Source organism: Babylonia areolata, chromosome 20 (assembly GCF_041734735.1).
Source record: "Babylonia areolata isolate BAREFJ2019XMU chromosome 20, ASM4173473v1, whole genome shotgun sequence".
Classification (NCBI taxonomy): Eukaryota; Metazoa; Mollusca; class Gastropoda; order Neogastropoda; family Buccinidae; genus Babylonia; species Babylonia areolata.
In genome coordinates, this window is record NC_134895.1 from 46180589 (window position 1) to 46195417 (window position 14829).

General features: G+C 45.9%; 1 protein-coding gene across 1 annotated transcript; it reads right to left on the reverse strand.

Moving 5' to 3' along the window:
* Positions 1-1235: 1235 nt before the first annotated feature.
* LOC143295051 (dynein light chain Tctex-type 5-like) lies at positions 1236-4436 on the reverse strand. The gene is made up of 2 exons (XM_076606610.1): positions 3999-4436; positions 1236-2759 (listed from the first exon to the last, which is right to left on the reverse strand). Exons 1-2 carry the CDS (start codon positions 4338-4340, stop codon positions 2460-2462), a joined length of 642 nt encoding a protein of 213 aa, XP_076462725.1. The 5' UTR covers positions 4341-4436; the 3' UTR covers positions 1236-2459.
* Positions 4437-14829: the final 10393 nt, after the last annotated feature.

The following is a 14829-nucleotide window of genomic DNA, read 5'->3' on the forward strand; positions in this document are numbered from 1 at the left end:
GGGAGGGAGGAAGAAGAAGAAGAAGGGAGGTGGGCATTAAGTGTGGAGAATGCGGGAATGATGGTGTTAATGAAAAAGGGTGGGGGAAGGATGGTGTTAATGAAAAAGGGTGGGGGAAGGATGGTGTTAATGAAAAAGGGTGGGGGAATCATGGTGTTAATGAAAAAGGGTGGGGGAATCATGGTGTTAATGAAAAAGGGGTGGGGGAATGATGGTGTTAATGAAAAAGGGTGGGGGAAGGATGGTGTTAATGAAAAAGGGTGGGGGGAAGGATGGTGTTAATGAAAAAGGGTGGGGGAAGGATGGTGTTAATGAAAAAGGGGTGGGGGAATCATGGTGTTAATGAAAAAGGGTGGGGGGAAGGATGGTGTTAATGAAAAAGGGTGGGGGGAAGGATGGTGTTAATGAAAAAGGGTGGGGGGAAGGATGGTGTTAATGAAAAAGGGGGGGGGGAAGGATGGTGTTAATGAAAAAGGGTGGGGGGGGGAAGGATTGTATTAATGAAAAAGGGTGGGGGAAGGATGGTGTTAATGAAAAAGGGTGGGGGGAAGGACTGTATTAATGAAAAAGGGTGGGGGAATGATGTTGTTAATGAAAAAGGGGTGGGGAAGGATGGTGTTAATGAAAAAGGGTGGGGGAATGATAGTGTTAATGAAAAAGGGTGGGGGGGAAGGATGGTGTTAATGAAAAAGGGTGGGGGAAGATGTTGTTAATGAAAAGGGGTGGGGAAGGATGGTGTTAATGAAAAAGGGTGGGGGAAGGATGGTGTTAATGAAAAAGGGGTGGGGGGAAGGATGGTGTTAATGAAAAAGGGTGGGGGGAGGATGGTGTTAATGAAAAAGGGTGGGGGAAGGATGGTGTTAATGAAAAAGGGTGGGGGAAGGATGGTGTATAATGAAAAAGGGTGGGGGGAGGATGGTGTTAATGAAAAGGGTGGGGGAAGGATAGTGAATGAAAAAGGTTGGGGGAATGATGATGTTAATGAAAAAGGGGTGGGGGAAGGATGGTGTTAATGAAAAAGGGGTGGGGGAATGATGGTGTTAATGAAAAAGGGTGGGGGAATGATGGTATTAATGAAAAAGGGTGGGGGAATGATGGTGTTAATGAAAAAGGGTGGGGGAAGGATTGTATTAATGAAAAAGGGTGGGGGAATGATGGTGTTAATGAAAAAGGGGTGGGGGGAGGATGGTGTTAATGAAAAAGGGTGGGGGAAGCATGGTGTTAATGAAAAAGGGTGGGGGAAGGATTGTATTAATGAAAAAGGGTGGGGGAATGATGGTGTTAATGAAAAAGGGTGGGGAAAGGATTGTATTAATGAAAAAGGGTGGGGGAAGGATTGTATTAATGAAAAAGGGTGGGGGAATGATGGTGTTAATGAAAAAGGGTGGGGGAAGGATGGTGTTAATGAAAAAGGGGTGGGGGGAGGGGGAGGGTGGGACTGCCAAGAATACGATGGACTGAGTGCTGACAAACTTCCTTCACGGCACAGACCACACTTGGCCCGAACCACAGTGACGGGAGATGCGATACTTTATTCGTTGTATTTATATTTCTTGTTATCACAACAGATTTCTCTGTGTGAAATTCGGGCTGCTCTCCCCAGGGAGAGCGCGTCGCTACACTACAAATCCAACCATTTTTTTTTTTCTGCGTGCAGTTTTATTTGTTTTTCCCATCGAATTGGATTTTTCTACAGAATTTTGCCAGGGACAACCTTTTTGTTGCCGTGGGTTCTTTTACGTGTGCTTAGTGCATAATGCTCACGGGACCTCAGTTTATCGTGTCATCCGAATGACTAGCGTCCAGACCACCACTCAAGGTCTAGTGGAAGGGGAGAAAATATCGGCGGCTGAGCCGTGATTCGAACCAGCGCGCTCAGATTCTCTCGCTTCCTATGCGGACGCGTTACCTCTAGGCCATCACTCCTGATAGATAAATAGACAGATAGATGAAGAAATAACAAATAAATAAATGAATAGATAGACTTAATGATGTTTTTTAAACGCCGAGGGGGGAAGAAAAAAAGAAGGAGGCACTAGACAAAACGTGCACCGTACTGGCGGGCTATATAATGACGGGAGATATATTACTTCTGACAGACTAAAAAGTAAAATAATATCATTAAAAAAAAAAGAAAAAAAAAAAGATTTTTTAAATGCCGAGGGGGCAGAACGAAGAAGGAGGAGGCACTACACAAAACGTGCACCGTACTGACGGGCCATATAATGACGGGAGAGATGTATTACTTCTGATAAATGTTTATAAAAAAAAAAAATAAATAAAAAATAAAAAAAATAGCAAGAAGTCTTAATAAAAATAAAAAATAAAAAAAACGCCGGGTGCGTGGATGGGGGGAGAGAGGGGGAGGGGTGCTTTAACAGGAAGGCACTACGCTAAAAACCATACACCGTAGCCGTGGTGACTGACGACAGCTACTACTACTACTACTACTACTACTACTACTCAGTATAAACCCCGAAGACGGTGGCGGTGACGAAGATGTGCTCGTTCTGGAAGGTGTAGGAGGCGAAATTGTCCAGCTTCTCATCCCAGGCGCAGCGCGAGCAGTTGATGATGGCCTGGTCCTTCTTCTGACCAATCAGCACGTTGCTGACGATCTTGTAGCGGTCGAAGTTCATCTGCTTGACGCGGTTCTTGATCTCGTCCCCCATGATTTTGCACATGTTGGCGCAGATCTTGGGCGAGTAGCGGGAGCGGCTGAACCTCTCTTCCAACAGGGACTTCAGCATCTCTTCCACCTGTGGTTGGGGTTTGAAATGCCGAATTAATGTGTGTGTGTGTGTGTGTGTGTGTGTGTGTGTGTGTGTGTGTGTGTGTGTGTGTGTGCTGTTTTGCTTTACACACACACAGGCGTCACACCATACTTTAATTTCTCTGCGTGATAATAAAGGTATTCTGATTCTGATTCAAATTCTGATTCTGATCGAATAATCTTTTAATTGTTCAACAGTACACATGCGTTTAAATAATCTTTGATTGTTTAACAGTAAAATAAAAAATTATTTTTGAAAAATCCACATTTTAGAAGTTGCTTGAGGAAAAGACCGAGCTACCCACGTATGTTTCAACCTGGCAATGCGACCCAACCCAACCCCACCTCGCCATCCCCCCTCCCCCCTAGCCCCTCCCCTCCCTCCCCCCCCCCCACACACCCCTAACCTGCGAGGCTTTGATCTTGTGTTGGGGTAGGAGGGCTAACCCCCCCACCCACACACACACACACACACACACACACGCGCGCGCACGCACGCCTCCCCCAACCCCCCCCCCCCACACACACACACACACACCACACACACACCACACACACACACTCGCCCACCCCAGACCCCACAACCCCACACACCCACACCCACACACCCTAACCTGCGATGCGTTGACTTTGTGGTAGAGAGAGAGAGAGAGAGAGAGAGAGAGAGAGAGAGAGAGAGAGAGAGATTCAAAAACTTTATTGCTCAAGGATAAAGATTTTAGGCATCTCCTTGTCTTCCAGTCTGTCCTTGTGACAACAATAACAATAACAACGTTAGAGAGAGAGAGAGAGAGACCCCAACACACAACCCAAGACCACACACTCACACGCCCCTAACCCACCCTGAACCCCCTACCCCAACACACCCACACACACCCTAACCAGCGAAGCATTGCGGTGGGGCTCCATGCGGTAAGAAGGGCTCCTTCACACATGCACACATACACACTCATCCCCACCCACCACCCATCCCCCCAAATCCGACACCCCCCTAACCCCCTCACCGCAACACACCCACACACAAACGAGGCGTTGAACGTGTGGTGGAGCTCCATTCTGTGAGAAGGTTCCTCGTTTGAAAACACACACACACACACACACCACCACCACACACCACCACCACCACCACCACCCCAACCCCGACCTCCGCCACCCCCTAACGCCCCACCCCAACAACACAACCCACAAACCCACCCCACACACACCCTCACACTCACACCCTAACCTGCGAGGCGTTGAACTTGTGGTGGGGCTCCATGCGGTAAGAAGGCTCCTTCTGCACGGGCAGACCTCCGGAGAGGCGGGAGCCCCAGCGACGGCTGTGGAAGCGGGAGGCGAAGCGCTTGGCCAGCCGCTTGGAGGCCAGGAGGCCGATGAGCGAGGGGCCCTGGGTCATCATGGGGCCCGACCCCCCTCCGCTAGCCCTGGGACCCTGGGACATGCCCGTCACCACGCTGCTCGTCCTCCTGCCGGCCCCTCCTCCTCCTCCTGGCACCGACAGGTTCTTGGAGGGACGTCTGTTGTCGTCCTTCTGCTGGGAGGCCTGAAGTTTTTGTAGCAGCGACATTGTTGTGGGTGGTGGGTCGTGGGTGGTGGTGGTGTGGGGTATGTGGTGGGGGCTAGTGGTTGTTGTGGTGGCTTGTCGGGGAAAGGGGTGTGGTATAGAGGTGGGGGGGGAAGGTTGGAGGTGGAGAATGGTCAGAGGTAGACGTAGAGAAAGGTCAGAGGTGGAGGTAAAGGTCAGATGTGGAAGAAGGTCAGAGATGGAGGACGGTCAGAGATGGAAGAAGGTCAGAGGTGGAGGAAGGTCAGAGATTGAAGGTCAGAGATGGAGGAAGGTCAGAGGTGGAAGAAGGTCAGAGGTGGAGGAAGATCAGAGATTGAAGGTCAGAGATGGAGGAAGGTCAGAGGTGGAAGAAGGTCAGATGTGGAGGAAGGTCAGAGATTGAAGGTCAGAGATGGAGGACGGTCAGAGGTGGAGGAAGGTCAGAGATAGAAGGTCCGAGTTGGAGGTGGAGGAGGGAAGGGTGTATGGTGGTGCTGCCTTGTCCCTTTACTGTCAGATTTTCCACGGGGCTCAAAGAAGCATCAGCTGTCAGTTAATGGTTCGGCAGGTTGGTGGGCCGGTTGGTCGGTAGGCTCACTTGTTTGACCGTTGTGGATTTAACTCGAAAATTCCCCACATCCACCTCGAAGTGCTTTGAAAATGGCTGCGTGGCACAGCAGCGCAAAAAAGCAAAAGTCATCCGCTTCCACCAAAACACTCTAAAAAAAACACAACTTCAGTGTTTATTTTCGTAGCACCGGAACTGACCACAGAAACCACTATGGTTTATATTTCCCCCCCCCGCCCCCCCAACAAGTCACGCGCACAACGGGAGACAGCAGCTGTTGTCTTGATGGGTCAATTATTATACCAAAGGGATCAATAATTCTGGTGGAGCCAAAACGAGTCAGGACGAGAAGAAGTAGAAGAAGAACATACCCACACTCGCGTGAGAAGAAGAAGAAGAAGAAGCAACAGCTGCAGCTGCCTTGTGTGACGAAGTGATCAGATCTGGCAGGTGTGTGGCCGAACAATCCATGTACTTACTATTTGCCCACCAGTAGAATGTCGGTGGGGTTGTTGTTTTTTACTTTTCTTTTCTTTTTTTTTCAGCACCACATCGAGAGTAAGGCGATCAGTCAGTGTGGGAGGAGGAACTGACATAAAGGTGGCCACCCGAATCCATAAAAAAAACCCCAGCCGTAAGACTTTTAGCGGAGGGCTTTGCTAGGGGGTGGTGGGGGGGGGGGGGGGGGGGTTGGGGGGGGGGGGGGGGTTGTCGATGGGCTGTTTTTCCCCTTCCTGTTTTTCTTTCGTTCTTTCTTTCTTTCTTTCTTTCTTTCTTTTTAACTACTTGGAGTGAAGTGAACGGTGGAAGACGTTTGGATATCGATGGTTGGTTGTCTTGCAGGGGGTTGACCGGGGGGAATCTTTTGTTAGGGGGAGAGGGTTGGTCTGTGTGTGTGTGGGGGGGGGGGTTGTGGGAGGTTTGGGGGGGGGGGCGGAGGGTCTGTGGTGAGTGGTGAACCCCCCGCAGAGATTTTCTCAGTTCTCTGTCTCTCTCTCTCTCTCTGTCCCTCTCACCGCCTTCCTTTCTCAGTCCCACAAGTCAGTCGTAGATCCTGAAATAGACAGACAGAATGTATGGGAACATTCAGGGAAGAAAAAGTGTACAAAGGGTTAACAGACTGTGTACAGTGTTACTGTCAGTGACAAAATGTTATCTTTTTTTTCTTTTTTCTTTTTTGTTGTTGTTGCTAGCATTGCATTTACAGCTTACAAAAGGGGGTGTGTGTGAAAAAAAGATCCTTCATGCATGCGTGTTTACGTGTGTGTGTGTGTGTGTGTGTGTGTGTGTGTGTGTGTGTGTGTGTGTGTGTGTGTGTGTGTGTGTGAGAGAGAGAGAGAGAGAGAGAGAGAGAGAGAGAGAACGAACCGTTTTTATTGAGGGAAAAAAGGAATAAGCACAAATGGCTTGTTTTCATTCTGCCCTCATCAAGAAGGGAAAATAGATACTCAATACAAAAGCATACCATTACATGAATAAATTTCACATTATGTCGCCAGAGAGAAAGAGAGAGAGAGAGACAGACAGACAGACAGACAGAGACACACAGAGAGAGACAGAGAGAGATGTGTGTGTGTGTGTGTGTGTGTGTGTGTGTGTGTGTGTGTGTGTGTGTGTGTGTGTGTCTGTGTGTCTGCGTGTCTGCGTGTGTGATTGCGTGCGCATGTACGCCTCCATCGCTCGCACTCTCATTCACTTTCGTTTTCCAACGATCCTATAACGATCGTGTGTGTGTGTGTGTGTGTGTGTGTGTGTGTGTGTGTGTGTGTGTGTGTGTGTGTGTGTGTGTGTGTGTGTGTTTACCTCTCTGTGTGTCACTGTTCGGCTGTATCTCAATCCCTCAATCCTACGTCCAACCCCACCCTCTTTTTCCCTCTCTCAAAGAATGTAGGCTGGGCCATTATAGGCATGTTTTTTTTGTTTTTTTTTTTTTGTCCTGCATAAATAAATCGTCTAGTTGCAAGCTAATGGAATCCTCTTTATTCTCTTGCTTTTCCCTGAAATGTTATCGTTGATATGTCTGGTTTGGATCGCTTGTGCCATGTTGTTTTTTGGGTGTTTTTTTTTAATCATGGCCCTTCGAATTCAGTGGTCTGCATCCAGTCTGTGTGTCGATCTGTATTGTCTGTGTGTTCCTGTCTATCTTTTTCACATTATCATCATCATCATCATCACCATCATCATCATCATCACCATCATCATCATCATCATCATCTGTGTGTGTGTGTGTGTGTGTGTGTGTGTGTGTGTGTGTGTGTGTGTGTGTGTGTGTGTGTGTGTGTGTGATGATCTAAAAATTGAAGTTCATTTTCTTATTAGGTGTCCTGTATATTCTAAACTACGAGAGAAGTATAGATTTAAACATTATAGAAATAGTAACACTCCACCAATTCCATTTTTTGTTACAAAATGAAGACGTGTGTAAAAAGAGATGTCGCTATGTTTATTTACTATGCTTTTCGTTCCAGAGAGGAACTGATGTGAAGTTTGATTTAAAATGTTAAAATCAATTAGCATGACAGAGCAATTATGTTTCAGTTCTGTTGAATCTGGTTTTTCCCTCATTTTTTTTTCAAATCGTTATCTTAAAATGTACGTGTTCTCATGTGGACAGGCTGGTGGCCTTCGCATTCAAGTTCCTGCGTTCCGACGATCACTCAGTCTGGCTCCGCGACTAAGCCATTATTGTCGTTAGTAGGGGGCTTAGTAGGTGGTGTCCTGAGTACGTTAAATCAGAACAAGCACCACTGACCACCGCCGAAGTGACTCAGCAGCAGTGCAGGGTCTCCTCTGGTGTGTGGTCTCCAGGCGACCTAATATAGATGGTTTCCTGCGGACTGCCGACGCTGGAACTGTGAAGGACGAACCCGGGTGTGGCCATGTATGGGGGAATCTAAATGAGCGGCGTGGGAGCAATGCCACTGAAACGGAGCAGATGATGGGGCAACAAAAAAAAAAAAAAAAAAAAAAAAAACCTCTCCCCCTCCACTAGACCTTGAGTGGTGGTCTGGACGCTAGTCATTCAGATGAGACGATAAACCGAGGTCCCATGTGCAGCATGCACTTAGCGCACGTAAAAGAACCCACAGCAACAAAAGGGTTGTCCCTGGCAATTCTGTAGAAAAATCCACTTCGACAGAAAAACAAAACAAACAAAAAAACCAAACAAACAAACAAAGAAAACTACACGCAGAAAAAAAAAGGGTGGCGCTGTCAGTGTAGCGAGCGCGCTCTCCCTGGGGAGAGCAGCCCTGAATTTCACAAAGAGAAATCTGTTGTGACAAAATAGGTGAAATACAATACAATACAATCAGTACAAAGCTGGATACGCAAGCAGTTCAGACATTCAGAGTTCATACAACAGTGCTGTTCATAAGTGTATCCGTGTGTGCATCCGATTTTTCGTTTATTCCGAAGAGAAAGGAACGCATCTTTCGAGAGCCTCAAATTACGACTGGGGAATATTGGAAGACATTTTGATGACAACACGATTAACTCACTCAGTACGGCCAGTCCTATCTTCTCCTCTATACATACCCCTCGGACGTCCTGTGGGTGTCTGAATGACCCAACCTTTAGCCTCCGTCGTCATAAATGTGGTATTCTTTGTCAACATTCACCTCTTCAGTATAAGAGCCTTCCGCTTGCAATATTTTGATGATGGTAATTGGGGTGAAACGCTGTTAACGTCGTCTCTTTCGCCGTTCGTATGGAGAGAGTTAAACTTTGGCGTGGTCCTGTTTCTCCTGGAAGCGGTGCCTTCATGCGGGTATAACGGGTGGATGGTAACTGACGAATGTGTGTTCATAACGGGTGGAAGGAGGGATACTGGAAGTGGTGAGTTTTGGAACTGGGTAGTGTGGGGGCCGGTTTAAGGTGAGAGAGAGAGAGACAGAGACAGAGTGACAGAGAGAGATTGGTGGAGAAAGAGAGATTGATGGAGAGGGAGGAAGAGAGAGATAGAGATTGATGGAGAGAGAGAGAGAGAGAGACAGACAGAGAGAGAGGAAGAAAGAGATTGATTGAGAGAGAGAGAGAGGAAGAGAGATAGAGATTGATGGAGAGAGAGAGAGAGAAAGAGATTAATGGAGAGAGAGAGAGAGAAAGAGAGAGAGAGAGAACTCAGAACTCAGAACGTTTTTATTCAAAGACGTTTAATGTGTTCTCTCCTCTCTCTCTCTGTCTCCCCATCAGTCTCTCTCTACCCCTCAGAGAGACACAGAGAGAGATGGATATATATATATATATATATATATATATATATATATATATATATATATAGAGAGAGAGAGAGAGAGAGAGAGAGAGAGAGAGAGAGATCGATAGATATGTATATATACATATATATATATATATATATATATAGAGAGAGAGAGAGAGAGAGAGAGAGTGAGAGATTGATAAAGAGAGAGAGAGATTGATAAAGAGAGAGAGAGAGAGAGAGAGAGAGAGAGAGAGAGAGAGAGAGAGAGAGAGAGTTCGCGCCAGCAACCTCACAAATGGGAAAAAAAGGGGCATCGCCAAAAACAAAATCCCTTCTGTCATAATGAAAATAAATGAACGAAGGGTGGTTTATGAAAAACAGAAAAAAAGGAGTGTGCAGGTTGAGTAGAGGAACAAGATATAGAATTTCTTTTCTTTTCTTAAAGTTAAACGGACTCTCGAACGAGAGTCACATGGGACAAGTGAACTATGTTTTGTAGAAAGAAAACAACAACATTTATTCGGTCAGAAACATTTCCCTCTGATTTTCTCCTTTTGAATGTCTTGTTTTCGTGTTTGTTTCACTCTGATGATTTGTCGTGTTGCCCTTATCTTTTTTTTTCCAATGAATAAATGTCACAAATATCAACAACAACAACAACAACAACAAAAGAAGAAGAAGAAGAAGAAGAAGAAGAAGAAGAAGAAAACCATTTCTTCGGTCAGTTTGACACGAGTTTCGCTTCTCTGGAGAGCTGGGCCAACAGAAGTCATCACGCTTAACGCGGTGACTCCTCCATTCATCGCTCCTGACACCAGCAGAGACGCCGCATTGAATACAACCTTCCATTGTTCGCCCCCCCCCCCCCCCCCCCCGCCCCCGCCCCCCTCCCAACACACTGCCCCCCCACTACCCCCCTTCCCCGACCACCTCAGGCGATGGGAAAGATCGCGACTCAACGGCTTCACATCGGACGGTGAAATCGGGAGGAGAAATCAAGACATAACTACATTACGAGACGGTATAGCAAAGCAATGACGACAAAAAAACAAAAAAAAAACACAAAAAAAGTATAATAAGAAAATAATAATAATCTTCGACTTTTTAGCGTATGGTTCGGAATTATTGTGGACAGCAATGAGGAGGTGAAAATGTGTAAGCAAAGTGGTATGTTACACTGGGTGTGTTCTAAACGTTTTCCACATCTTCCGTAACTGTCCTGTAGCATCTGGTAAGTTACACTGGATGTGGTCTACATGTTTTCCACATCTTCCATAGCCGTCCTACAGTGTCCGGTAAGTTATACTGGATGTTTTCCACACGTATTCCACATCTTCCATGACCTTCCAATGGCATCCGGTTAGTTATAATGGATGTGTTTTACACGTTTTCAATATCTTCCATTCTGAAATATTGTGGATTAGCAGTGAGCAAATTATAAGCAAATGTAAGCAACTTGGCAAGTTACACTGACACTGGATGTGTGGTACACGTTTTCCACATCTTCCATAACCGTTCTCTAGCATCCGGTAAGTTAGACTGGATGTGTTCTACACGTTTTCCACATCTCCCATTAGAAAATAATGTGGATTAGCAGTGAGCAAACTGTAATCAAATCATCAGCAAGTCACACTGGATGTGTTGTACACGTTTTCCACATCTTCCATAACCGTTCTCTAGCATCCGGTAAGTTAGACTGGATGTGTTCTACACCATCTTCCATAACCGTTCTCTAGCATCCGGTAAGTTAGACTGGATGTGTTCTACACCATCTTCCATAACCATTTTCTAGCATCTGTAAGTTAGACTGGATGTGTTCTACACGCTTTCCACATCTTCCATAACCGTTCTCTAGCATCCGGTAAGTTAGACTGGATGTGTTCTACACGTTTTCCACATCTTCCATAACCGTTCTCTAGCATCCGGTAAGTTAGACTGGATGTGTTCTACACCATCTTCCATAACCGTTCTCTAGCATCCGGTAAGTTAGACTGGATGTGTTCTACACGTTTTCCACATCTTCCATAACCGTTCTCTAGCATCCGGTAAGTTAGACTGGATGTGTTGTACACGTTTTCCACATCTTCCATAACCGTTCTCTAGCATCCGGTAAGTTAGACTGGATGTGTTGTACACGTTTTCCACATCTTCCATAACCGTTCTCTAGCATCCGGTAAGTTAGACTGGATGTGTTGTACACGTTTTCCACATCTTCCATAACCATTTTCTAGTATCTGGTAAGTTAGACTGGATGTGTTCTACACCATCTTCCATAACCGTTCTCTAGCATCCGGTAAGTTAGACTGGATGTGTTGTACACGTTTTCCACATCTTCCATAACCGTTCTCTAGCATCCGGTAAGTTAGACTGGATGTGTTGTACACGTTTTCCACATCTTCCATAACCATTCTCTAGCATCCGGTAAGTTAGACTGGATGTGTTCTACACGTTTTCCACATCTTCCATAACCGTTCTCTAGCATCCGGTAAGTTAGACTGGATGTGTTGTACACATTTTCCACATCTTCCATAACCGTTCTCTAGCATCCGGTAAGTTAGACTGGATGTGTTCTACACGCTTTCCACATCTTCCATAACCGTTCTCTAGCATCCGGTAAGTTAGACTGGATGTGTTCTACACGCTTTCCACATCTCCCATTAGAAAATAATGTGGATTAGCAGTGATCAAACTGTAATCAAATCATCAGCAAGTCACTCTGGATGTGTTCTACACGTTTTCCACATCTACCACAACTGTCCAATGGCATCTTTCGCCGTGTCCCCCATACGCAGCACCCTGGTGACTTTCTGGCAGTCAGGTGGCAGCATTCAACAAGGACCTGTCCATTTCATGTCTCTGTGAGGCCACCTTGCAGTGAAGACCACCTCTCCTATTATACGTTAAATCACTTCATTGGGATTCAATGGCTGAGGAGCGTGTAAAAATGAATGAATCTCAACTTGGAATATCAGGTCATCAACCTGCAGGAACATGTGGACAGATCACTAGACTGAGAATGTAAGTTTGGGACTTCTAATCGGAAATCGTTCAACGCTGTTTTTGGGGGAAATTTTCTCAGTTTTGACCGACTACAAATAACGTTAATCTGGCCATAATTTGAGAAAGGGTTTTTGCATTTTCTTCACTCTTTTTTCTTCTTTTCTTTTCAACGAATGATATTAATTCATTTGAATCATGTCACATCATTCCAACTGATATCTGCGGAATTTCATTCTGATTCCAGTTGCGAATCCTTCTTCTTCTGGTTCTGGTTCTCCTCTTCCTTCGTGTTCTTTTCTTCTTTCTTTCTGTCTTTCTTGTAACAAAAAGCAACGTTCACGTGCTCTGTGTTGTTTAGTATACTCTGAGCGTTCCTGGCTTTTGTCCTGCTGTTTACCTAATCGTCAGGTCAGGGGTCATAGCCCTTGCTACTGGTACCATGTAACCCAGTACTACCTGCCGCATGTGAAGTCTCCCAACGACGGACCAGGCGGAGGAGGAAACCTTTCCCAACGGCTGTGAAGGCGGAAGAGGATGACCAAAGGGCAGGGGGAGCTCTTATCCTTGGCTGGAAGTCCCCCTAGGAGACGGAACTCCGAAGAAAAAACCTGCACCTGCCGAGACCGTCTTACACGTGGCAGTATCTGAACCTGTGGGACTGTGAGCGTCGGTAGGCGAGAGAGAGGGAGAAGAGACTGCACAGCTCCTCTTCACTAAAACAAAGTCACCTGTGCTGGTCAGGCAATCGGCGTTTTCTCCCACATGAGGACACACACACCGACAGATAAGCCTGCCTGTCTACTCATCCGTCGGTCCGACGGGAGACTCCATCGTTTCTCGTGTTCTTGCTTTTAACTCACTCAGTACGGCCAGTCCTCTCTTCTCCAGTGGGTGTCTGAATGACCCAACCTTTAGCTTCCGTCGTCAGAATTGTGGTATTCTTTGTCAACATTCACCTCTTCAGTATAAGAGCCTTCCGCTTGCAATATTTTGATGATGGTAATTGGGGTGAAACGCTGTTAACGTCGTCTCTTTCGCCGTCCGTATGGAGAGAGTTAAGTATCCCAGACGGGAAGAAAGGGTGAAGAGTTTTCTATCATACTGCGTATTTGACAGAGCTTTTGACTCGATAAACCATTATACGTTCGAAAGCGTTGCAGAAAAGAAAAAAACTTTGGAGAAGTTAAAATGATATGTTTGAAGGTACTGTTCAGATATGAAGGGTTCAACTTGGGGATACCTAATTCATGCTATGGATATAAAACTGGACATTATGCGTTAACAGGAATACCGCACAAAGCTGTATTCCCATTCTTTATAAACGAACTTGGTTCGCGTCCATCGGAAGCGGAAAGCTATAATTATTATTTTCACACTGGTTACCTGTGACGAGTGAATTATTCACGGGTGATAATCCCCCAGGTGACACAGCCCCCGTCACCCACCCATGTTCCCCTGCCGACCTACACAGTCAGCTTCCTGTCAACCTGTAGCGCTCCTCCACGAATTAGGAAATCAATGGGTAACAGGGCTTTGGCGTTTTAACCCATGGAGGCCCGTGCGCCAGAGCATTGCTCCAGCGTCAAAATTCGTGTCATCAAAACGATAGATTTCACAATCCTTCACATGCATGAACTACACAGAAAGAGAACTAGCTTCTATTTTTTTTCTAAATGGATGTGTCCACACACGTCATCTGGAGAAAACACAGGACATTTCCCGTGTTTTTTTTGTTGGTGTAGCTCTTTGTTTGTTTTGTTGTTGTTGTTGTTTTGTTCTGTGTGTGTGTGTGTGTGTGTGTGTGTGTGTGTGTGTGTGTGCGTGCGTGTGTGTGTGTGTGTGTGTGTGTGTGTGTGTGATTTTTTTTCAACAATACGGCATGGGAGCCTGCTGAGTGTGTGAACTCCCCAGGATTTAACGGGTTAAAGTTGTATTGGGGAATGGGTCGTTTTTATTCACAGTTGCGGAACTACTGTCTTCCTTTAACTAGTGTGACTAATTCACCTATGCTTTCTATGGGTGTTTCCTGATGGTATGTCTGACACGTTCACTTCTTTCACCGAGAGAGAGAGACAGACAGACAGACAGAGACAGAGAGAGACGGAGAGAGAGAGAGACAGAGACACAGAGAGAGGTGGAGACACAGAGAGAGAGACAGAGACAGAGAGATAGAGAGAGACAGAGACAGAGACAGACAGACACACAGAGAAAGAGAAAGAGAAACACACACAGACACAGACACACACAGACACACACACACACACACACACACACACACACACACACACAGAAAGAGACAGAGATAGACACAGAGAGAGACAGAGAGAGACTGGGAGAGAGAGGGGGGAGAGACATAGAGAGAGACAGACACAGAGAGAGAGAGACAGAGAGACAGGGAGAGACAGAGAGAGAGAGAGACACAGAGAGAGAGACAGAGACACACAGATAGAGACAGAGAGGTGGGGATGAAGTAGGGTGTTGAATAGACAACGGGATACAAACTGTCATGATTTCAATCTTTATATGGAAATTACAGTGTTGGTTTCAAACATGATTTTGATGGAACTCTGTGTTAAACGGATAATTTTTTGTTTTGTTTTTTCAGTCTGGTTGCTTTGCAGTTTTGATTCACCGGCGAAACAACGTTTAGTTTTTGTTTTTCAACCACGACTCACAAATAACTTTCGTCGGAGTATCATATCAAGCTATCGATATTTCTGAAGAAGGAAACAAGATGG